Source organism: Mustela erminea, chromosome 5 (genome assembly GCF_009829155.1).
Source record: "Mustela erminea isolate mMusErm1 chromosome 5, mMusErm1.Pri, whole genome shotgun sequence".
In the NCBI taxonomy this organism is placed as follows: domain Eukaryota; kingdom Metazoa; phylum Chordata; class Mammalia; order Carnivora; family Mustelidae; genus Mustela; species Mustela erminea.
Window position 1 is genome coordinate 47,506,975 of NC_045618.1, and position 25,416 is coordinate 47,532,390.

The following is a 25,416-nucleotide window of genomic DNA, read 5'->3' on the forward strand; positions in this document are numbered from 1 at the left end:
TGCTCCGCTCTCCATTCCCTCCCTGGGACTGCTGCGCGGAGCGACTGGAACGCGGCGCCGGTGGCGGCGGTACTTTCCGCGCTGAAGCTGGAGCAGGACTGTGGCGGTGTCGATCGAGCCTGAAGGACGGGTTGACTGAGGGAGAGAGGGAGGGAATCCCGGGCTGCCGAACTGCGCCGGCGGGGAAGCCCTTCGATTCGCTGCGCGCCAAGGCTAGCCCCAGGCGAGTGGGTCGGGGGTCCCCAGAGACCGCCAGCGGCCCCTTGGCGTTGACTGGACCACGCGGGGCGCGCTCCCCGAAGGCAGCCCCGGGGCTCGCGACCCCTACTTGGCCCTGCGCGGCGGGCGTGGGGCAGCTCAGAGGGAGGAAGCAAGAGAGGGGCCGCCCTCCCCTCGGAGTTAGAAGCGCCTTCCCTGGTCCAGAATGCCCAAGAAGAAGCCGACGCCCATCCAGCTGAACCCGGCCCCCGACGGCTCCGCGGTTAACGGGACCAGCTCGGCGGAGTAAGTCTGGGGTGGGCGGCGAGCGCCGGTCCGGGCTGCAGAGGCCACTGCTGGCGTGTAGGAGCCCAGGCGGGTGTGCGCGGCGCGCCGGGCTTCTCTCGGGTTCGTCACGTACGTTTCAGGCTGGCAGGGGCGAGGAACTCCCGGCCGCCGAGGTATCGGTGACTAAGCACAGATTGTGCTCCTGACTCAGACCCGTCAGTGGACCCAGCGAGCCTCAATATTCCCCCTCTCCCGACCCTTGCAGTCATCCTTGGCCACTGGCCACTCACTTTCTCCCCCTGAAAGATAAAAACTGGTTCATCTCCCGTAACGCCCCCCCCCCCCCAACCCCGAGCTGTTTTCCCCAGATCGTCTGGGATCGTGGCCTGCGAAGGGGAGAAGGGAGCTAATGTTCTGGAAAAAATTGAGATCGCATCTGCGTCTTTGAGACCGGCTCGGGGTATGGAGAGTGGAGTTGGGACGAGCAAGCCGCGTCCTCACCTTTGTGCTTGACACCTGTGGGCCGGGAGTGCAGCCTCGTTGCGGCCGCTGGCTGGCTGGCTGGCTGGCTGGCAGGGGCGTGTGCGCACGGGTATCCCGGTGGCTTTTCTCTCGCCGACTTCGGGGCCTCCGGGTCCTTGGCCTTCTTCCTGGAAACTATCTTGTCTCCAAGGGAGCCGCTTTCCTCTTCTTCGTCTTACTCTTCATTCATTAACAAATCCCTCCTCACCAGTGACTCTCCTGGCTTTCCGTACTTTACCATGAGCCCTAAACTGACCTGAGACGTGAACACCCGTAGCCATGAAAACCAGCGCAAGGTGCTCCATCTCCGCAGCTTCCAGTGTGGCTCAGAAGCCGGCACTTTATCTCATTAAACAGGGATGAGGGCGCTTTCGTGGGGTGTTTCCGAACTCCCACAACTCTTTTTGCGCCCTTAATAGGGAACAAGACTGTTAGGGAGAGAGATCCGGCCAGCTGGAGAATTAACCAGAAAAGATTTGGTTCATAATCTTTATTTGCACACTGGAGATGTATGGAAGCTAGCTGATGAAATGAATGGAGTAGGCCTGAACTGTCTGCCCTTTGGTGATTTCTATAACCTTCCCTTCTCTCTTTAGATTTTAATAGCCTGGGGACCTGCTGGCTTGATGACTCTCTTCATCCCTGTAATGATCGCAAGGCCAGTAGAGGACCTGTGTTGTGAACTCAGTTTCCTCAGACCTGTTTCCAACAGATGCTCTTCAGTTATTGTCATGCCTCTGTGTGATATTGACTTGGACAGGTCAGATTCTATGCAGAATAGTTATTCAGGCTTACTGTACATAATTTTACCCCTTTAAAACAAATTGACATCCCCCCAGCACAGGGCAGGACAAATTTTGACCATAGTGCCTGGTTGAATGTTGTGGCCTGACCATCCTGCCCTTATTTGATTTGGAGGTAGGTACTTAGTGGAAGTACCTGTTGTCATTCTCTTGTTAATTGTGGCGCCACACCTGTGTTCTTTGCAAATGGGAGGAATCTCATTAAAAAATACAGGGGCGCCTGGATGGCACAGTTAAGCGTCCTACTCTTGGTTTCAGCTGGGGTCATGCGTGCTCTCGGGGTCCTAGTATCGGATCTGAGTTGAGATCAATGAAGAGTCTGCTTGGGGATTTTTCTCTCTCTCCACTCTTCATGCTGCCTCTCTAAAATAAATAAATCTTTAAAAAAAAGAAAAAATACAGGCAGAAAAAGAATACTCTGTAGTTGGTGGCAGAAAAGTTTGGTGGGACTGGGAGATTCTCAGCAGTGGTTAGGAGGTTGGTCTCTGGAATCAGGCTAAGTTTGAAGCCTGCCTCTTTTACTTTGTGGTTTTGTGATCTGGGACAAGTATCATTCTTATCTTAAAGATACAGCTTAGGTTTAGTTTTGTCATCTGTAAAAATGGAGCTAATGATAGAAGCTACTTAGGGTAGTTTTGAAGGTTAAATGAGCTAATACGTAGTAAACTTTCCATAAATGTTAGCTTCTGGTGCCTTTGCCACTGGATGGATGTTGAGAAAGCTGAAGGAAACTAGAAGGTAATTTCCATTCGTGGTGGTGGATATGTGTGTTAAGGTGCCTTTGCTTCTGGATAAGTGAATCCCCACAATTGCTTAGTTTTTTGTGCCATCTGCATCTACCTCCATGACTCATTGCTGTGTTACAATAGGAGGCATCTTTGTGTAGGCTGCCTGAGACAAACAGGGACTGTTCCCCTACATTTCCTGGCACTAAAGGGAGGAAAGCTGTACACATATTCATCTTTCACCTTCGAGAGTGTTTCTCAAGTGAGGCTGCTGTACTCGTGATTTCTGTGATTAGACCGGGCCACGGTTTGAACATTATCATGTCATGTAAACTAGGAAGAAAAAAAAAAAAATCCGTTGACATAAAGGATCTATTGGTACTAACTTGGCAAGGTTGTTTCTCCTCTGTGGCTCCTTGGCACTTGGGATTTACCTCTAACTTAGCACTTAATGTATTCGGATGGAGCTGGGTGCATGGACCTGAAGTTTATGCAAGTTGCCAGGGTCCTTGAAAAAAAAAAAAGAGTGCAAAAGTACCTTTTTTGCAAATTTTTGCAAAAATGTCTGAGTGTACTGCATGGGTACTAAGCGTTAGTATGAAATAAATTGGAAATAAGATAATATCAGCCCCCTGTTTCAAATGTTTTCACGGTGCCATTGCAGTTAGAATGAAATCCAGACTCCTACTGGGCTGTGAGACCCAGAGATCTGCCCCCTGTGGCAGCACCCCCCATTTCTTTAACCACATTTCCTGCTGCTACTTTCTTCCACCATTCTAGTCCTCTTTCACTTCCTCCTGGGGATGGTCTGTACCCCCTCCAGGCCCTTGCACATGCTGTTCCCTTAGCCTAGAATGAATCATCCTTCCTCTTCCTAATCTGAGAAGGAAGTAATCATCATCTCTACCTAAATGCCATTTCCTCTGAGGTGTTCACAGACCACCTTATCTCTAAGGGAGGTCACTTTCCCATGTCATCTGTTTGTTTGTTTTTTTTTTTAAAGACAGGGCATTTAAGAGTGCCTTTTTTTCTTTCTTTCTTTCTCTCTTTCTTTCTTTATTTTTTTAAAGTAGGTTCTACTTAAATTGGGCCCCCATGTGGGGCCCAAATTCATGACTCTGTGATCAGGAGAGTTGCATGCTTCACATACTGAGCCAGCTACGACCCCATCACCTGATTTTCTTTTTTTTTAATGATATTCATTTACTGTCTATAATTTTTTACTAGGATATCTTAAATATCTCTTTTTTGTACACCATAAACTGTACGGTTAGTACTGCCTTTTTCTTTTTTTTCAAGATTTCACTTATTTATTTGACGGAGAGATCACAAGTAGGCAGAGAGGCAGGCAGAGAGAGAGGGAAAGCAGGCTCCCTGCCGAGCAGAGAGCTGGGGCTCTATCGCAGGACCCTGGGATCATGACCCCAGCCGAAGGCAGAGGTTTAACCTACCAAGCCACCCAGGCACCCTGGTACTACCTTTTTCTGATTCAGTGTTCTGTAAGTAGTCCCTGGGACACAGTAGCTGGCATATAGTAAGTGCAAATATGCTTGAGTAAAACAGTGAGTGTCTTAAATTTCTAATATTTGCACAATGTGTTTAACACATCTTTTTGTACTTTTTCATTTATTTACCCCTTTGCTGTCATTTCCCTCTCCCCATTTCCTTTTCTTTCACAGGCTCTCACCCACTCTAGGGTATTTAATATTTGGTCTTACAGTTCCATCCATTTGTTGGTATGTACCTTTGGGAGGTAGATGGTATTGTTTTGTGTGTTTCTGTGCAGAGAGTGCTGAGTGCGATTGTGCTGTTACTCTGCCTTAAGAAGGGAGATCCTGCCATTTGTGACAACATGGATGAACCTGGAAGACATATTAAGTGAAATAAGCCAGACAGAGATGAAAAAAAAAATACTGTGTGATCTCACTTATATGTGGAATCTAAAAAAAGGGGGAGAATAAGTCAAAACAGAGAGTAGATAGGTGGTTACCAGGGGTGGAGAGATGGGGGTATTGGTCAGAGGGTACAAAGCTGTAGTTAATGTAGGATAAATAAGCCTAGAGATCTAATGTACAACATGGTGGCTATAGTTAATACCACTGTATTAAATACTGGAGATTTGGTAACATAGTAGATTTCAGGTGCTCACATAAACCAAAAAATGTTAACTATGTAAGGAAATAAATACTTTCGTTAATTAGCTTGACTATAGTAATTGTTTCTCTGTATGTGTATCAAAGCTCACGTTGTACGCCCTAAATATATTCAGATTTTATAAAAATTACTGTTGTGCTGTAAATATGTCTCAGTTGGGATAGATTAGGTTATACTGAGGTTACAAACAACCAGAAAATCAGTAATTGAACACACTTGCAGGTCAGTGGGAGTCTCTGTTCATTGGATTCCATTAGGGATCTAGGCTTATGGAGGTACCATCTCTGAAATATGCTCATGTGAGAAGGGCATCTTGTGAATCACATTCTGGCTCCTAAAGTTTTTGTTGAGAAGTGACACAGGTCGCTTTTGCTCCCATTTTATTGGCTGGAGCAAATCATACGGCTATGCTGACCTTCAAAGGAGCAGGGGCTTCTTAGAAGGAGAACCAGGAATATTTAAACAGAAGCAATGACCACCCCCAGCTTTTCTTCCAGTTTGTCTTTACTTTTTTTTTTTTTTTAAACAAAATACCATGTTTCTGACCTATTCATGATGCTACATGATACTATTCATTATTTGTCTTGTTTGCAGAGCAGTCTTGGACATGTACCACATTTTGCTTATTGTTCTATGTCAACTCCCCTAGAATGAGACAACTGTTTTCAGCCTTTTGCTGCATCAGACAGTACGGTCATGACCATCCTTGTGCATGGCTCCCTTTGGACCCTTGTGAGAGTTCCCTATGGGGTGTTACTCAAATGGGATTGCTTGGGGTGTGTCTCCTACCATGTGTCTCCTACCTTGATGAGGCACTTGCTTTATCTCCTTGTTTCTGAAATAACACTTTTTTGTTTAAGATTTTATTTATTTATTTATTATTTATTTATTTTAAAAGAGTTTATTCATTTATTTGACAGACAGCAAGGAACACAAGCTGGGGGAGTGGGAGCGGGAGAGGGAGAAGCAGGCTTCCACTGAGCAGGGAGCCCAGTATGGGGCTCTATCCCAGAACCTGGGATGGTGACCTGAGCCAAAGGCTGTTGCCTAACGACTGAGCTGTCCAGGTGCCCCTAAGATTTTACTTTAAAGTGATCTCCACACCCAACATGGGGCTTGAACTCACAACCGCGATATCAAGAGTTGCATGCTGTACCAACTAAGCCAGTCAGGTGCCCCTTAAAGAGCACTTCTCATCTCCATGAGGAAAAGCTTGAGCCCTGAGAAGAAATCGCAGCATAGGGCATTTCCTAAAATGTCACTTTTTGGTTGACTTCAAGCAAGTCCTTTGTACTTCCTGACTCTTTTGTTTCCTTATGTATTCAGTGGAAGGGGTGCCTTACAGAATCTTGACCTTAATGGCCTATGGGGTCCCACCCTATCAGGTACTTTGTGTTCTTCCTCTGCCCCCCTCACACACCTGCCCTTCAGCCCCACTGTACACTGGTATCTGGTCCACGGTAGGTGGTGCACATTCCCATCTCAGAGCTCTTGCATTTGGCATTCCATCTACCTGGAAGCTCTTTAAAAAAACTTGCTTCCTCACGTCCTTCAGAACTCTGTCTGCAAAAACGTCTCTTCACGGAGGTCGTCCTTGTTCACTCTGTCTAGTCTGTAACACAGCACTTCCTGTCTCTGCCCCTTTGCTGTGCCCAGTCTTTCCTCAAGCACTTAACCACTAACTAACATCGCATGGTGTGTATTCCTCTGTGGTCCCTGCCCGGCTAATGTGGAAGCTTCACGAAGGTGGGGGCTTGGCTTTGCTCCTTGGCCAGTGAATAGAACAGTGTCTGCTCTTCAGTAGACACCTGCTTATAAAATGAAGCATTCCTACCCCGAATGAGTATTAGGAAGATTAAACAAGGTAACTCATGTAAAACTCATGTAAAAGAGCTTTGAAGGCCATGAAGTGGGGAAGAAACGGAGGGTGCATTGCTTGGCCTTGGTGGCACCCATAGATTTTGGCTTTCGAACGGTTTCACCATAACCCTAAAACATGCAGACTGACTTCACAGTTGCGCTCGGAGCATAGTTCCTGGCATCAGCACTTCCGCCAGGTTTGTCTGGGACGCACATCTGTTAGGATGTGAAGGCCCTTCAGGAAGGGGACAGCAAGGTTATGACAGGTTGATGTGCTTTTCGGGGGTCTCTGATGGCCTTTTTGGGTTGTGTACCATGATCACGAGGAGCCTTTCAAGTGGTTTTGACTCATTTTGTAGTTTTGAACTTGGATGTGTCTCCCTCTTTGTTGCTGCAGTAACGAATACTGGTGCTGTCATTTGAGAACAGCCGCAGGTGAATAGTCTGCGGTCTTGGGAGGAATGCCTGTGCTGTACAGCGGATACAGAAAGGGCACACAGATTCCTGCAGATGACTTCATCGTGGCAAGGAGATGTGGGGGGTACTTGTTTGAACATAAACGCTTAGAACATTCTACTTTCATGAACTTGTTCGTCTTTGAAAGAAAGGGAGAGGATACGTCAGTAGAGTAGGTATTGGCCCTGTCTTCCCCATCTAGTTTGATTTTTCTCTCTCCCAGTTCACCTGTTGTGGTCCACATTGACCCCTTTACTGTCTTCCCTTCACACCAGCAAATTGCTTCCTACCTCTGTCTGGTCTTGCTCACATGGTTTCTTTTGTCTGGAATGCCCTCTGCTTTTCTGTGTGATTGTATTTTTGTTTTATATTTGCCACCACACTTCAGCGTCTGTGAGGGCAGAGACCATGACTATCTTGTGTACTGATCTTTCTCCAGCATCTAGCAAGGTGCCTGGAATCAGTGAGTGCTGTCTATCTTTCAAAACCTGGCATAAATTTCATCTCCACGTATACATCTAGGTAATCCTGTGATTATATAGTGTTTTCTGAATAACTCCATGTTATTCTACGACTTGTCTTCAAGACTTACACTGCTTCTTAATTGCTAATCTTGGCTCTGTCATTGAACTTTACTGAGCCTCGGTTTTCCTTATTAGGAAAGTAAGGATGATAATGTAACAAACCTGTGAAGAAGGCAGGCCGATAAGCATCATCTGAAATAATGTATATGAAAGCACTTTATCATTACTGGAATGCTCTTCAAGGGGGAAGTGTTGTTAGTGATGCCCCTTTGAATTCTTCCTTCTCAGAAAGCTGTTATCTTTTGCTCTTAATACCAAATTACAAATGTTGATAAATCATGTTAATTTGGGCATTTTATATGCTGCCTGTCTTTTAAAATCTAAGCCAGATCTGCATCTAATCAAGCCTTGAGACCTAACTTCCTGTTTACAACAAATGCAGGGACAGAGGAACAAGTTAAATGACACCAGGAGGAAACCATCTGACAAATCCAGGACGTGGAACGTTCTCTATGACAACTGACTTAGTCTTTTTAGAAAGTCAGTGTCGTGGGCAAAAGCAGGGGGAGTGGTGTGGTTCTAGAGTAACAGACTGAAGAGACATGCTAACCAAATGTAATGCATGAACCTTAGGTGGATGCTGAATCAAAAATGAAATAGTGACCAAATGTGTTCTTGGGACAATTTGGGAAATTTGAATAGAGAATTATTAATTTTTTAGATGTTATGTATTATTAATGTAGGAAAAAGTGCTTCATAGGTGATGCATGAGACTCACTTTGAAATGGTTCAGGAAAAAAATGCACATACACACATAGATAAAGCAAATGAAGCAAATTGTCTGCAGTTGTTTAGTTGGTTAGTTTATGAGTTTCCCTGTTTTATTCTTTCCATTTTTCTGTATGTTTGGAAAAATTCATAATAAATACTTGAGTTCCCAGAGAACAAAATTCATCCTGAGTCTTAAGCCCTTTTTATTTATTTTATTTTAATTTATTTTATCTTTTTTAAAGATTTTTATTTATTTATCAGAGAGAGAGGGGGAGAGAGCGAGCACAGGCAGACAGAATGGCAGGCAGAGGCAGAGGGAGAAGCAGGCTCCCTGCTGAGCAAGGAGCCCGACGTGGGACTCGATCCCAGGACGCTGGGATCATGACCTGAGCCGAAGGCAGCTGCTTAACCAACTGAGCCACCCAGGCGTCCCCCTTTTTAATGTTAACTCACATTTTCTCTTAACCCTTTTGTACTTCTGGTCTATGTTGTGTAATGAATATCACATTTAATAGTATCATTTTAAAATCATAATGCTTTCTTATTCACTAAGTGTGTCTTTTATGTCTTTTTTTTTTAAGATAATAAGAAAAAAAAAGATTTTATTTATTTATTTTACAGACAGATCAGAAGGCGGCAGAGAGGCGGGCAGAGAGAGAGGAAGGGAAGCAGGCTCCCTGCCAAGCAGAGGGCCCGATTTGGGGCTCGATCCCAGGACCCTGGGATCATGACCTGAGCTGAAAGCAGAGGCTTTAACCCACTAAGTCACCCAGGCGCCCCCCCTTTTGTGTCTTTTTCCCTTAACTTGATTAGGGCCATACCTTTTTGGACCCCTGTGTTTATAACACTGCTGATACGGTTAATCATTTTTGGTAGATTGAACAAAACCAAAGTAGTGTTTGTGTAAATTTATTTTTAAGAATTTGTTTTATTTTTTTTAAGATTTTACTTATTTATTTGACAGAGATCACAAGTAGGCAGAGAGAGAGGAAGAGAAGCAGGCTCCCTGCTGAGCAGAGAGCCCGCTTGATCCTGGGACCCCAGAATCATGACCTGAGCCGAAGGCAGAGGCCTTAAGCCACTGAGGCGCCCCTATTTATTTTTTAAAAAGATTTATTTAAGGGGACGCCTGGGTGGCTCAGTGGGTTAAGCTGCTGCCTTCGGCTCAGGTCATGATCTCAGGGTCCTGGGATCGAGTCCCGAATCGGGCTCTCTGCTCAGCAGGGAGCCTGCTTCCCTCTCTCTCTCTGCCTGCCTCTCCGACCACTTGTGATTTCTCTCTGTCAAATAAATAAATAAAATCTTAAAAAAAAAAAAAATTTATTTAGGGGCAGATCCTGGGCTGTTCAGTCAGGTAAGCGTTTGCCTTCAGCTCATGTCCTGATCTCAGGGTTGTAGGATCGAGCTACACATTAGGCTCCCTGCTCAGCAGAGAGTCTGTGTCTCCCTCTCTCTCTGACCCTCCTCCCCGCTTGCGCTCACTCGTGCGCGCTCTCTCTCTCTCTCTCTCTCTTGCACTCAAAAAAAAAAAAAAAAGATTTCTTTATTTTATTTTAGAGTGTGGGGAGCGGGAGGAAGAGAGTGTCTTAAGCATATTCCATGCTGAATGCAGAGCCTGTCGTGGGGCTGGATCCCACGGAGATCAAGACCCCAGCTGAAATCAGGAGCTATCAGATTCAAACTGATTGCAATACTCAGGGAGCCCAAAATTACGTTTAAACAATGAAACTGGGGCACCTGGGTGGCTCATTTGGTTGAGCATCAGACTCTTGTTTTCGTTTAGTCATGATTTCAGTGTCCTGGGATTGGGCCCCATGTGGGGCTCAGTGCAGAGTCTGAGATTCTTCCCCTTTCCCTCTCCCACCCCTTCTGCTCCTCCCTCCCTTCAAATAAAGAAATAAAATCTTAAAAAAAAAATCAAAAATAAACTGACAACCACAAAAAACCTCTTTGCTAGCTTTCCTCGGTATGAATTGGTTCTATTTCCACCATCTCCCCAGGAAGCACACAGGTCAAGCAAATGGTGAATGTTTCTGACATGTGGAGAAAACAAACCCTGAGAACCCACAGGCTGGGCAGAAAATGAGGTTGAGCCTGAGAGGAAAGCTTAAAGTCCCAGTTTTGTTTCTGTTTTCTTCCAGAAGCTTCCATTTCTCAAAAATCATCTGTCTTACTGCTGCTTGATTGTGTTTTTACTTCGTGTCCGGTGTCCTCGTTCTGTTGCCCAAAAGCCTGTGAGAGCTGTTTGGAGACTCCAATACCTGTTTGCTGAGTTAACCCCTCCCAGGATGAATGGTGTTTTGTTTTAAAGCAGCAGGTGTTCTCTGGATTCTGGCGCAGGACAGCCTCAAAGAGCTGATCCTGCCTCTGATTTCTCAGTGTAGTTCCCAGGGGCATCCTGCTTTGATGTCAGCAAGGGAGTCAGATTAAGAAGAGGTTACAGCGTGTTAAGAAGAAGTGGAGAAGGGTAATGTGACCTCTTTCCCCCTCACCCCCTTCTTTGAATATTTGTTAACACCTTTTAAAGAAGGAAACTACAGACTTCAAACTTCCCAGTTTAAGTTTTTTTTTGGACATTCCATTATATATGTGGCTGTGATCAGTTGATGAAGTCTCCCTCCACTCTCCAGTCCCCCTCTCAACTTTTCATGGACATAATCCTCTTGGTTTCGTATATTTTTGGCTGAGTCTGGCTTTATAAATGATATTTTGTTGATGAGGTGGCTTCCAGATTTTGTTTTTTGAAGATTTTATTTATTTGAGAGAGAGGGTGCAGGGGGGTGGGTCGGGAGGAGCAGAGGGAGAGAGAATCTTAAGCAGATTCCCCACTGAGTGCAGAGCCTGACTTGGGGCTCCATCTTGAGACCCTGAGACCCTGAGATAATGACCTGAACTGAAACCAAGAGCTGGGCACTTAACTGACTGCGCCACCCAGGCACCCCCAGATTTTCATTATGTACTGATAGTCTGGCAAATGTTCTGAACCAATTTGTTTTGTTCTGCTTTTAAATTAATTCATACACCAAATCAGAGGCAGTGAACCATGTTGCCGCTGTTTGTTACGTATTAACAGAATATGTTCCAAAAAAAGATGGAACCAATTATATTTAACTGTTTCCTCAAGCTGCAGAAAGGTTTTTTTCCTTCTTTTTTTTTTTTTTTTAAAGCTCTGATTTTTTGATAGTTTGGTAGGTGGAAAGGGCTCCTTTGAAGGTCAATCTGCTTTACTTAAGGTGTTAGCCAGGCTGTGTTTTTGAAATGGGATTATTTTCTATATTTCACCAATTCGTTTGAACTAATATTTATTGAATGCTTGATGTAATTTGCTATGCTAGGAGCTGGGGGCAGTTGAGTAAGATTTTCTTTGTCTCTAGGGATTTTAAAACCTCATTAGCAGGACGGGGTCGCAGGGGCTCAGAAAGGAAACAAACGGCTGCCGAGGAAGGAAAGTGCCCTGATGTATAAAGAAAGTACTGTCCGAGCTCAAGGAGAGGAGGAAGAAGGCACATCCAGTGGGGGAGATTAGGAAAGCCATCACGGAAGAGATGACATTTGAGCAGGGCCTTGAAGGATAGCTAGGATTTCCATGGGAATGGAGGGGGGCAGGGCATGGCAGGAAGAGAGCAGAGGATGAGTGGCTTCTCATAAGTGGGAAAGCCTGGGATGCCTGGAGGAGCTGGGAAGTAGTTGAGTGCGCTGGTGCATGGGTGCAGGTTGGAGGAGATGAAGCTAGAGAGGTAGGTGGGCCGGTTTTCTGATACCCGCTCCATGTTTCAAAAAAGTCACATGCAAACTTTTCTTCTCTGATGATTTTTCAAGAGGTATGTCTAAACAGTTTTTATGTGCTTTGTATTTATTTGTTCATTCATGTCTTTTGTTAATCTACCCAGTTACTTGTCTGGTGGTTTGTTGAAGTCTGTATGCTCTGTATTTTAAAGTTTTATCAATTATGTGGCTGCAACGTTGTCTCGTTGGTGAGGTTTTCCTTTTATCGTCGTGTTAAGAAAAACATTTTTTTTTTTTGTCTTTAAAAACATGTCTTTTGTATGAGATAGCCCTACCTTTCTTTAGTATTTAGATGTATCTCTTCACAACTTTGCTGGAGGATGTGGCTTCTTTTTCTTATAGCCATTTCTTTCTCGTATGGTTAATTCTGTCCCATCTGGAATTTATTAATGTGTTTGGTGTGAGGAATGGGTCTAGTTATTCTCCACAGTGTGTTCTAGTATCTTACAGGAATTTATTAAATATCTATCTATCTATTGTATTTTCAGGTTTACTTTTATTTGGTAGTGGTGGTATTTTGATGTATTTATAAAATTGCCTTTTAACACTTATGTAATGTTGATAGGGTTTTTTTTTTTCAGTTTGGTAGGGTTAATGAAAACTTAATTAAAAATTTTTAAAAGTTTTTTAAAAGTTATTTATTTATTTATTTGTCAGAGAGAGAGAGAGAGAACACAAGCAGGCAGAGCGGCAGGCAGAGGCTGAGAGAGAAGCAGGCTCCCCACAGAGCAAGGAGCCCGACGCGGGACTCGATCCCAGGATTCCGGGATCATGACCTGAGCCGAAGGCAGCGGCTTAACCAACTGAGCCACCCAGGCATCCCTTTTTAAAAAATTTTTTAAAAAAGATTATTTATTTGACAGAGATCACAAGTAGACAGAGAGGCAGGCAGAGGAGGTGGGGGAAGCAGGCCTCCCGTCGAGCAGATAGCCCGACTCGGGGGTCGATTCCAGGACCCTGGGATCATGAACCAAGCCAAAGGCAGAGGCTTTAACCCAGACCCAGGCACCCCAAAGATTTTATTTTTTAGTAATCTCTAGACCCAACTTGGGGCTTGAACTCATGACTCTGAGATCAAGTGTGGCATGCTCTACCAACTGAGCCAACCAGGTGCCCCTAATGAAAACTTTAACAACTCTCATGGTGTACCTTTCCATTTATTAATGTCTCTTCTCTCTCTCCTATTATGGTGTTACAGTTTCTTCTGAGTAACTCTAGTGTGTTCTGAGTTAATATTTCAAAGGCTTAACATTTTGATGTCATTTTTTTCTTAATGCCATTGTGACTGAACATTTTTCAATTTGTATTTTCTTTTCTTTTAAAAAAAATTTTTTAAAAACATTTTATTTATTTATTTGACAGACAGAGATCACAAATAGGCAGAGAGGCAGGCAGAGAGAGAGGAGGAAGCAGGCTCTCCACGAAGCAGAGAGCCCGATGCGGGGCTCAATCCGACCTGAGCCGAAGGCAGAGGCCTTAACCCACTGAGCCACCCAGGCGCCCTGTAATTTGTATTTTCTATCTTGACCATGCTTTGATTTGTATGAATTGTTTATGTCCTGCAGCTTTGTTAAATTCAGTCATAGCTACTAATTTTTTTGGTTGACTGTATATGCATTTCTAGATTTACTGGTATCCTTTTTAAAACATAACTTATTTTTTCCTCTGAACATCTTTATATTTTATAACCATCTTGCTTTGCTCTCAGTAGCAGTTCTTGTGTCCCAGGGGAACATTATTAAGTATAATGATGCTTCCCAAGGACCTTCTGGGCAAGGAACATTTCTGCTTTTTCCAAAGAGCCATGAAAATAGGAAGCAGCTGCCTAGCTTCATAGAAGCAGAGCCTGTTTGGGCGGGATGGGACCTTACAGATCCTTTAGCCCCCCTGCCTGCTTTTGCGAGATGAAACCAGACCCAGAGAGCAGAAAGAACTTGCTGGGACCTCACACAGCTGGAATGGAGGAGTTGGTTTTCAGACTTTGATTTTCCTATGGTGTATATATTACATGCTTTCATTTGGGATACTTGGTTGGAAGATGTTCTAACCAGGTCTGCCCACCACTAAATTTGGTAACTGTATCCAGTATTATAAAAAAAAATTTTTAAACTAATAATTGGAATTTTTTCAAGAAATCATCGAAAAATTTTCAAGTAATAATCTGAAGCTCTTGAGAAGGCAACCCTCTGTGTCACCATTCTCTTAGGTGTTTGAGTGAAAAGGGGATAAGGAAATGAGGGGAGGAAAGGGTATTTTAGTCCAGGATCCTTAGTAGGAGGGCCTATTTTTAAGCTTCATAATGTCAGTTTTAAAAGCAGTGGTTTTCAAAATAACCACAGACAAAAGTCCTCTTGAAATGAATGCCGTTCTGGAATTGACCTATTTTGAGTTTAACTGTTCCCAAGAAAGGTTCACAATCTTGAATGCTCTTACGTGCATTTACTTTTCAGACAAAGTAGAACAGTAAGTTGAGAGAATGATGTGCATGGGTTCCAGATTCAGGTTAAATCTAGGAATATGGGAGGTTGTAAGCAGACATGACTGGCCAATCATATTGTTGTACTTACAGGCTTGTCTGGATCCAGGATAATTATAGTCCCTTCTTTATTGAGTTGTAAGTTACATTTCCAAGTTAGTTTAAAAAAATTAGACCTTCACCACATTTGAGAGTCTAGAGTCAAAGTTATTTGCCCAATTTGATCTCATACCATCCTTCAAAAAACGGTCCTTCCAGAATGGCCTGTCGGGGGAGGCCTCAGAGGTTAGCAAGAATTCCAAGCCAACTGTAAACCTTTTGTCTGATGGTTTACTGGAACCCAGACTGCAATCCTACCAAAATGCCAGCCTGTATTTCATCTTCTTCCTCCCATCCCCCAACAGGAAGAAGGCAGCAGCTTAACATTCCAATAATTATTAATAGAAAATTAATCCTGCTTTTAGGCATTCATTTAGGTCCAGTATAAAACTTGGTCATTGGTGCCGTGGAAAGGTTCCATTCACTAGAGGACAGGCCAGTGGAACACTTGGACCAGGCTTTTAACACATACTAATTTAAGTAGAGACTGGGGTGCCTGGCTGGCTCAGTCAGTAGAGCATTCGACTCTTGATCTCGAGGTTGTAGGTTTGAGCCCCATGTTGGGTATAGAAATTACTTAAAAATAAATATATATTTTTTAAGATACTATTTATTTTTCAGAGAGAGAGAGAGCACAAGCAAGGGGAGCAGCAGACAGAGCAGGCAGACGGAGAAGCAGGCTTTCTGCTGAGCAGGGAGCCCGATGTAGGACTCCATCCCAGGACCCTGGGATCATGACCTGAGCCAAAGGCAGATGCTAACCAACTGAGCCACCCAGGCATCCCAAAAATAAAAGCTTAAATTTTTTTTTTTTTTTAAGATAGGGACTGTAACATTTTTAAAAATTTTATTGGAACACTCCCTTCTAAAACATAGTCTCTTTTGCCTTGTTTTATTTTGGTAACTAAACTAATGCTGGGTTAGCCATAAATGTAGTTTGTTGCTTTTCTATTTCTGAGTATTCTGAATCACTGAGCAATTACAAAATGAAAGGTTATCCTAAAGCGTTTCCAAAGAAAGAAACCATCAAATATTAGGGGAAGTCAAGGGGAGAGTTAAGGAGGGAAGTACCAGAACCACCAACAGGTGTTGGTTGCATTGAAAAAAGTGTCAGCTTAGTATGCAATCACGGGGAAGAGTTTTGTGAATTCCTGAATGCTGGTGTGAGGTGGAGGGGCCCCAGAGTAAGCGGAAGTCAGCAGTTCCGGAGGCGCAGAGGACTTGGCTTGCTGGCTCGCCCACAGCTGAGGACCTGAATCAATTCCTGAGCAAGTGGCATTCTGGAAAGACAAGGGCTGCATCTGTAGGAGCACAGCTGTTAATCTGCGGGGTAATAATTAAGAACAGGTCGAGATAGGAAGGAACAATAGGATGAAGTCGAAAGACGTGAAACTTGTATCCCTGAAGGACACCATAACTTGAAAAAGAACTAACATTTATTGAGAGCCTGTTTCCTGTCTACATGCATTATCTTGAATTTGCATTAAAATTCTGCAAGAAAGGTCCTAATATTCTGTTGTACAAATAAGGAAAATGAAGTTCAGGGGAGTTAAGTAATTTACGAAGTTCGCACATTTAGAAGGTCATGGGACTCAGTTTAGAAGCCAGGTCTGGCCTACTTGAACATCCATGTTTCTCCCACACAGCTGTCCAAAGATCATGTAAAATGATAGAGGTCTTTAAAAAACCAGTTTGGTTTTTTTTTTTCAGAGTAAACCCTATGCCTAGTGTGGGGCTTGAACTGACAACCCTGAGATCAGGAGTTACATACTCTACTGACTGAGCCAGCCAGGCACCTTTCTAGAGGTCTTTTTAGAGTTGTACTTGCCAAAACTGGAGCCACTAGCCATATGTAGCTATTGAAATTTCAATGTATTAAAATTCAGTGAAGTTTAAAAATAAAAATCAGTTCCTAAGTTGCCCAAGCCACACTTGAAGGGACTGGGGCGGCATGTGACTAGTGGCTACTGCATTGGAGAGCACAGATTAGAACCCACTGTTGGCAGAAAACTAGTGCCTAGTGGTCATCCAATTTTACCCTTTTATTTATTTTTGCCTCTTATTTTGTGAAGGAGAAAATGAGGGACAAAGAAAGGAGGTAACGTGTTCAGTGTCCTTTGTCTGATTAATCTGGGCCTTTGGGCTGTTTGCCTGGTGGCTTTCCCATGGTCCACACTCTCCTTTTAAAACAGTTAACAGGCCAGAGGTGTGCAAGAGGAGTGACTGCCCTACTGTCCCCAGCCTTGCCTGGCCTTCAAACTAGAGTCTTTCTCCCAGAGTGCAGCCCCGTGTTTTCCTAAGTTCAAAGGGCATATCCGGATTAGTTGCCTCTAGGAAAATGAGAGAGGTTTGTTGGAAAGGAATTCCATAGTAAATGTCTGAAACAGCACTTTGATTCCCCCTGTTCGTGCTCTGCCTTCCTACCAAGCACTTTGTAGCTGAACTTGCAGCTGCTTGCCATTTGTCTTCCAATCAAGGCCAACTTCAAAATGGTTCAGATGACAGAGGTATGTATACTTTGAATAGAAGCAGCTGCTTGTTGTTTGCTGTGATTTGAATGGCTTTTATGTGAGGGTCAAATAGATTTAGATTATGACTAAAATTACAACAGTAGGTTTCATACTTCTGTGTTAAGAATATTCAGGGGCACCTGGGTGGCTCAGTCGTTAAGCGTCTGGGTCATGATCCCAGGGTCCTGGGATGGAGTCCTGCATCGAGCTCCCTGCTCAGGGGGAAGCCTGCTTCTCCCTCTATCCCTGCTTGTGTTCCTGCTCTTGCTGTCTCCCTTTCTCTCTCAAATAAATATAATCTGTAAAATAAAAAAGAAGATTGAGATGTATTAACATTCATTTAACTGATACTTAATACGTATTTTATTACGTACCTGGTATAGACCAGCCACTGGGCTGAGAAGTGGATGAAATGGACTTTCGCTGAAGATGGAAAAGATGTCAGTGTTCTGGGCAAGTCTAATGCACTTTAAAATCTTGCCTGAATTTTATCATCAGCATTTGCCATCCGTCTATTTACATACTGTTTTAGTCCTGAAATGCAGTGAAAGCTCCAGCTTGGATCATTGGTTTGAAGTAAAGTGAAGAATCATGTGCAAATGTCCTTTTAGTAGATGCTATTAAAGCCATTTAAATTATACACGCCAGTGTCTAAATGACAGTCTAAAGTGTATGTGTGTGTGGAGTGGGGGGATGGGCACGTGGGAACAATAAGGAGGCATTGTACTGTGGTAATATTTTTAGGAAACCTTAAATGTAATACTTGATTTCAGTATATCACACTCATTGGTTGGTTTAGAAAGTTGTCTTTTAGAAACAAAGTTTGGGTTTTTTACCTAAAGAAATGTTAAAGTCACATGCTTGAGTATGGACAGAAATCAAAAACAAGTTGAAGTGATGGTAAGATATTCCAGTGCCTGTCTTTTCGGAGAGTAGGAAGGCAGAGGTGGACAGGACATTAAAGATGGTGGGCACAGGGGACGCCTGGGTGGCTCAGTTGGTTAAGCAGCTGCCTTCGGCTCAGGTCATGATCCCAGCGTCCTGGGATCGAGTCCCACATCGGGCTCCTTGCTCCGCAGGGAGCCTGCTTCTCCCTCTGACTCTGCCTTCCACTCTGTCTGCCTGTGCTCGCTCTTGCTCTCCCTCTGAAAAATAAATAAAATCTTTTAAAAAAAAAAAAGATGGTGGGCACAGCTGGAAGGAGTATCAGGGAGTCCTGATGTCCAGTCTTTCTCTAACTGCCTGAGGTGTGTGGTAGTGGTGGTGTTGGGGGGAGTGTGTGGACAGAGCACCCAGCCGACTCCTTGTCTAGTTTTTATAGAGTATGGTCTTATTTCTAGAAGGTTGGAAATGAGCTTATGAGAGTTTTGGAGTGAAGAGGCCCCAAAGGCAGGGCGGTCTAAGGAGCACATATTAGTCCCTTCTTGGAGTTATGGATGCTAGTCGTGTAGCAACGAGCCTAGCTTCCCAGTCAGGTTTTAAATAACTGTTTGTACCTCTCCAGGTGTTTCATTTGAGTCCAGAAATTAACCTCTTTTCCAGAGGGCTCTGCAAGTCTGCAGGCTTGAGAATTGTCAGGCTGCAGTACTCTTGAATAACTGTGCCTTGTGTGGAGGGAGAGTGAGAGCTCAGCTCCTTCCCTGGGAGAGCTGTTAACTTGCCATATACCACCCTGTGCCTGCTTCTCTTCAAAGTGGGCTGATGGGAATGGCTTCCTACCTTTCAGGGTTTATATAATGAGTCCACATGACCATACAGGTCACCAGTGAGCACATTTCCAAGTTCACAGTAGGTATCAAGTGGATTAAATTTTATTATCAGCAGAAATCTTGGAGGTCTCTCTTGGCCATCCTCTTTTTTGGCAGATGAAGAATCCAGGACTGCAAAGAAGGCTTAAGGGAAGTTGGGCTTCTCACACGGTAGGTTTTACTGTGAAGGCGACTTTAGAGTAAGCATGGCCTGGAGACAATGTGACATGGGGAAAAGGTTTTGGAACCTGCAGGTGTCACTTTGAATCCTGACCCTGCCTCTTACTCTCTTGAGTGCTCTTGTGAAGTTCTTTTGCATCCTTGAATCTGTTTGCATATCTGTAAAATGGGCATAATGACACATACCCAGCAGAAAGGACTTGTAGACACTTCATGTGTGTAAACTGGTTTTTATGATTATTAGGACTGATGATAAAGGCCAGGACTAGATTCCCTAGCAGGGTGCCTTGTTCTCCGTCAGGTGAGGAGGAGAATTCTCACCTCCCAAAGCACTTCCAGTGATGGGGCTCTTCAGCTGTTCTTTATCCGTACAGGCAGAATAGAGACAATGCTGGGCATACTTGCAATTTGGAGAGAGGAAGCAAAAGAATTATTTTCAGTGAAACGGGAGGCTGCAGAAGGTGCCCAGGAAAAAACTGCCACACAGTACATCCCAGCACAGACTTCTAGCATCTCCAGGACCACCATCTGCCTGACAAGAAGCAGCTGTGCTTTCTTCTCCGAGAGTTTAAAGAGGATTTCCTGGGCCCCCTGCGCGCGCGCCTGTGTGTGTGTGTGTGTGTGTGTGTAGGAATAGGGAGGGGTAGACACTGACAGAAAGGGAAGATAATACTCCTGTGCTTCAAGCCAGATGTTGGGGCTTCTGCTAGGTGGCTCTTGAGTTATACTTTTTCAGAGTTCATCCAGATGGCTTCCCCAGTGCATCCAGGGCTCTGCTCAGACTGCTTCCTAGGGATTCCCTTCTCTACCTTTCAGTCCATGTTGCAGTCTTAATTTTGTGTCAAAACTCAGTTTGTAGGTCACCTTTCATCTTATTTTTTAAAAAGATTTATTTACTTATTGTAGAGAGCGAGCACGAGTTGGGGGAGGGACAGAGGGAGAGTACTTTCAAGTAGACTTCCTGCTGAGCCTGGTGCTGAGCCTGGTGCGGGGCTCGATCCCACAATCCATGAGATCATGACCTGAGCCATCCAGGTGTGCCCATAGGTCACCTTTTGTGAAAATCTGTCACAGACCTGTCCTCCCCCTGACTCCAGGCAGCAGTCATTTTTCCACCCTCCAGGGTGCTCTGTACACATCCCATCACTCTGTAGTTGTGTGTGGAACTTCTGTCCAGTTGGACTGAAAGTAGGGAACCCTGGGACTTGGTCTTATTCATCTTCATTTCCAGTGCATGGCATGCTCCCTGCTGTCTGGTTTGGTGAATTTTTGCCAAGCGACTAAGTCCTGACACTCATTTTGATTTGACTTAATTTGATTATTTTCAGTTTAATATTTTGGCACAAGAAGGTCACAGTGTTGGTAGTAATCATAGCATTTGTTCTGTGAGGCTTTGTATAATCTTCATTTTCTTTTTTTTAAGTTATCTCTCTGTCCAGCGCTCAAACTCATGACCCCAAGATCAAGTGTCCCATGCTCTACCAACTAAGCCAGCCAGGTGCCCCACTCCTCATCGTTTTTAATCCCTTTATTTTCTCATTCAGCCACATGAGGCATGTGGGATGTGTGTTACCTTTACTCAACAGATAGGAAACTGATTCTGGTTAAGGGTATTGTCTATTTCACACCAGCAGCAAAGAGTGCGTATAGTCCTCTATACTGCCTTTTCAGCCAACAGCCCCTTCCTTGCCCAGAGGGGAGGCATTTGGGGAGCATATACTCACGGTGACATCTTTCCTATTCTCTGATGTTCCCTCACCCTGCTGCTTGCCGCAGAGGGCAGGCTCAGGGAATGTTTGGAGCCGGATGCATCAGTGAGCCTCTTTTGCCTGCTGGGCTGAACACTTATCCCCAGCAAATGTTGGGCTTCTTGATGGATATGTGACACTGGTGGCTGAATATACATGGCACCTGTGGCTTTTCACACTCTCCCCCCACGCCTCTCCAGGGACTGGGATAGGACAGATGGTCATGGACACAGGATTCTCAGCTCTGCATCTTCTCTGCAAATCACATTTGGGGAAAAGTGAAGTTTGTGCAGTAATGCAATTTCGGTAACACGGTTTCATACTGCCGGTGAGTTGTTTAACACTCTCCGGATAAATCACACTTCAGCAGAACTCATCTGGGAACATAGTTTAATTTCACTGTGGGTGGCTGTGATTCCCACCCACCAGCCCTCCCACCCCCCTAATAAATCTAGGCTGATAAGGTGAATGCAGCTCTAAGCCAGCCTATTTCTGGACCCAGGATAGCATTACATTGTATTAATCATCCTTTTCACCACCAACACCTTTCATTCTTTCTCCCCCGAGGATCACTGCTTGTCTGTCCTTAAATGTTACAGATGGAGAAGGTCTTTATAGTCGTCCTCCTGCATGTGTGATGAAGGGATTGAGGCCCAGAGAGGCCAGGCGGCTCATGGCTAATGAGCCACAGCCTGAATGGAGATCTAGGCCCCCTGACTTTTCTCTAGTGCCGGGATCCTGTTTTCAACCCCGCCCTACCACCCACCCTTTGATTCTGTTTTACTGCCCTTTGATTCTGTTTTACCTCTGGGGGAGAGTCTCTCTGTTCTGTTTAGAGTGAATAAAGGGGACCTCTTTACTGTTAAATGCCCCCAGCACAGAGTGTATTCATTTCTTCTTAACCCTTAACAGCATCTTTTGACATGTCTTTGGTAAGGGCTGTGAAAGTCTTGACGATTTCTGTATGGTCACCTGTAGCCTAGGGGTAACCTGGTTCAGGTTGGACTGATAGGAGTTAGCTTTTAGGAAAAAAAAAGAAAGGAGGAATGATAAGAGTATGTGGAGAGAGAGAGAAAAATAATATTGTTAAATTCTCTCTTAACAGTATATGTTTGGCTCTTCGACTCTAAAAATCACCATATATTGACGTTTCAAATACAGCAAATAAGACATATAGCCCAAGAACTGCTGAAGATTTTTAAAACGTACAAAAGGTCCAAGCCTGGAGCTTGAAAAATACTTCTCATTTCTCATAGAAGCTTCATTGTTCTATGTTCTCCTGTTACTGGAGTTGGGGCGTGCTGGAAGCTCAGCAACTGGTGTGCCACTGACTGCTCTCTGGTCCTCCCCTGTTGGGGGCGGGGCAGTAGTCTTTGTCTAAGTGGAAACCTTTTGAGAGGGACACACATGCCTGGCCAGCCAGTGGGGCCCAGTCGACCTGCACGGGGGTGATGTGTGTAGCAGGAAGCCAGTTGTGATACAGCAGAAGATAATTTTCCTATGTACAGGATCTTACATGTAGAGGTAGTTAGTGTTTATTGATTTAAAAAAATGTATCTTTCTCTTCTTGACTACAAAGATCTCAAGGCTCCTTAAGGGGAAAAGAGGAGCTTTATTATGCCCTGCTCCTCTTCTAATTCTGTGACCAGCTTCCCCACAGTTACAGATTCTGTTCTGGAACTTAGTGGGCGCTCTTGCTTTGTGTTGGAGGAGTGATCCTTAGAGGCAGACTGCCGAGGCTAGAGCCCTCCACCCCTGAGCAGCTCTGTCAGTTGGACTTCCTGAGGTCTGGCATCCCTTGCTTCCTCATTAGTTAAGTGTGGGGGAGGTAATAATACCTAACTTACACTGTTGTTTTGTGGGATAAGTGTAAAGTTGTGAGCATAACATCTAAATCATAGTAGGCACTCAATAAAATGTTACCCATGACTTTGTACATTTCCTTTGGGATTTCTCTGTCAAGTTTACTGCCACTGTTTGTAAGTCTACCCCCTCCTTTAAGGTTGAAGTCCAGTATTACCCTGTCCATGAAACTGCCTGGTCTCCCTTAAAAAACTTCTGGTGGAACTGTCCATGAACTACTTGGGAGTGTGTGTGTGTGCTTATGTGATTTTCATGTATATCTGTTGTTTCATTATCTTCATTGTGAGCTTTTGGAGACTAATAGCTTTGTTTTGATGCCCTGTCTGTAGTCCAGGTCTGGTGTGTAGTGAGTGGTCTGTAAATGTGGAATGAATGAATGTTGCTTTTAGCTTACAGAGCTTGTGTGGCATAGGGGATTTGCTTCATTGGGTTTTCCCTGATATCAAGTACAATGTTATGTGCATTGAGTTTCTTATAGCTGTTCTTGAATCCTTTCTTTTTTTTTTTTTTAAGAAATATTTTTATTTATTTATTTTAGAGAGAAAGTAAGCAGGCACACACGTGTGAGTGGGGCAAGGGGCAAAAGGAGAGAGAGAGAGACTCCTCAAACTGATTCCGCACTGCGGGCAGAGCCTGATGTAGGGCTTGGTCCCAGGACCCTGAGATCATGACTTTGACCGAAATCAAGAGTCAGTTGCTTTCTTCTTTTTGTCCTTTTTGACTGATTAAGCAAAGCTGGACCAATTGGAGCCCCCAGGTGGGACCAAGGGATGTGGCTCCTGCTGGACTCTGCTGTAGGTCAAATATTTACATTTAGTGCACAGCATGAAGGAAGTTGGGAGTATTATATGATCGTATGGATTCTAGTTACTAGACTGTAAATGACTGTGGTGGGTGAGGATGTCCTAAATATATTAGTGGCTTGGGGGCCTGAAGGAGTTAAAGCTCCTCTCAGAATAGCCCAAGCAGCTCCTAGGAAGTAGCTTCCGAGGCAGGATGTGGCAAACCAGTGTGTAAATGAGCGCGTTCTCCTTTGGAAGAAAAGGAAGTGGGTGGGGAGAAGTGAAGAGGAAGAGCTCGGTGGACAAATCTTTTTATCTGCTACTGTAAGAACAAGCTTCTCTTTTGAATGCCAGCCAGAGCCTCTAGAATTTTAACCCCAGGCGACCAAGGCCCAAAGAAAGCTGAATGATGATGGTCTTGCAGTTTTCTGGTTTTTCTCCACAATACCTCAAATTTAATACACAGTGGAGTGTTGTTTTAGTAGATTTTGTTTTCTAATCTTGATCATTGGTTATTTAATGCTGTTTGAGGATTCACAGTTAATGTGAAATGTCATCACAGTCACAGTCTTCTAATTCTAACCAAGAATCATTTTATTTATCGGCTTTTATTTTTAAGTGATCTCTGCACCCAACATGGGGCTCAAACTCAGGACCCTGAGATCAAGAGTCATACGTTCCACCAACTGAGATCAAGAGTCACACGTTCTAGCCAACCATCCCTAACCTAGAGTAATTTAGAAGAAAGGTTTTTGGGGTTTTTTTTGTTTTGTTTTGTTTTGTTTTGGTCTCTTTGATGTGTTTACTTACCTGTTTTAGAACACATTGTCACCCATTGTCTCTCCAGGTGCTCTTAACAGTCCCTCATGATACAGGGACAAGAGTGTAGTCTTATTTCAAGGTTCGGGGTTAGATGGCCTATTACTGGCTGCAGAGCTCCTGACTTCAAGTTTAGGGTTGTTTCCATAATCTTGGTTCCACTTGGTAAAAGCAAAAGGTTTGTACATTGGAGGTAAATTACTCACAGTATAATTTTGCGAATAAAAATAGCCTCTGGGATTCAGTAAGGCATGTAGGAAAGAAAGCAGGTGAACTGAATTTGGTGAGCTTCAGGCATCCCTGGAAAAGCAGCCACCACTTGTACGTGGATTGTATAAATAGCAGTAATGCAGATCACTGTTGGGTTTAGGAATTGGATCCAGGACAATAGATCACTGTGAGAAATATCGGTAAAGGCTTCTTTGAGTCTGTCTTTGGACAAGGTAATGAGAGTTTAATTATCTGGAAGAGGATCCCTATGGCTTCCTAGGATTTGGAAAGCTGAGCTCAGCTGCTTTTAAAGTTCAGATTTCTACATACTCTTTGTCTCAAGGAAATTTGTATGTCTTCTGAGATGCAGAGCTCTTGACTCCATTTCTGTGAATGTTCCAAAATAGAATTTTCGCACTTATCCGCAGGTCTATTTTGCCCAAGCACAGTATACCTTATAGGTGATTTGACTCCAAAACCACACACTTAAATTGCATCCTGCTCACATTGTGATGGTTTGCATGTATTTTAGATTTTTAAGGATATAAAAAGTGTTCTTATGGCATATAAAAATTTTTTTTTAATTAAAAAAAAAAGGGTGACTGGGTGACTCAGTGGGTTAAGCCTCTGCCTTCAGCTCAGGTCATGATCTCAGGGTTCTGGGATTGAGCTCCGCATTGGGCTCTCTGCTTAGCGGGGAGCTTGCCTATTCCCCCTCTCTGCCTCCCTCTCTGCCTACTTGTGATCTTTGTCTGTCAAATAAATAAAATCTTAAAAAAAAAATAAAAACAAAAAACTTGTGGCATTTTTAGAAGCTAAGATGTCAGACTGCTCTTTGCTGAACCCTGAACACCCTGAGGCGAATATTCTAATTATAGACTGGTGTGGTGGGAC

At 44.0% G+C, this 25,416-nt stretch overlaps 1 protein-coding gene across 2 annotated transcripts in view; it reads left to right on the forward strand.

The window, feature by feature from the left end:
• The first annotated feature begins 405 nt into the window (after positions 1 to 405).
• Positions 406 to 25,416, forward strand: part of MAP2K1 (mitogen-activated protein kinase kinase 1) — a 79,476-nt gene continuing 54,465 nt past the window's right edge. The window contains exon 1 of one of the 2 annotated variants that reach the window (XM_032342958.1): positions 406 to 504. In XM_032342958.1, coding sequence (XP_032198849.1) covers positions 425 to 504 — 80 coding nt within the window. In that variant the 5' untranslated portion in view covers positions 406 to 424. Of the gene's footprint in view, positions 505 to 11,654; positions 12,039 to 25,416 lie in introns of those variants that run through there. The other variant, XM_032342960.1, reaches the window with a different exon arrangement.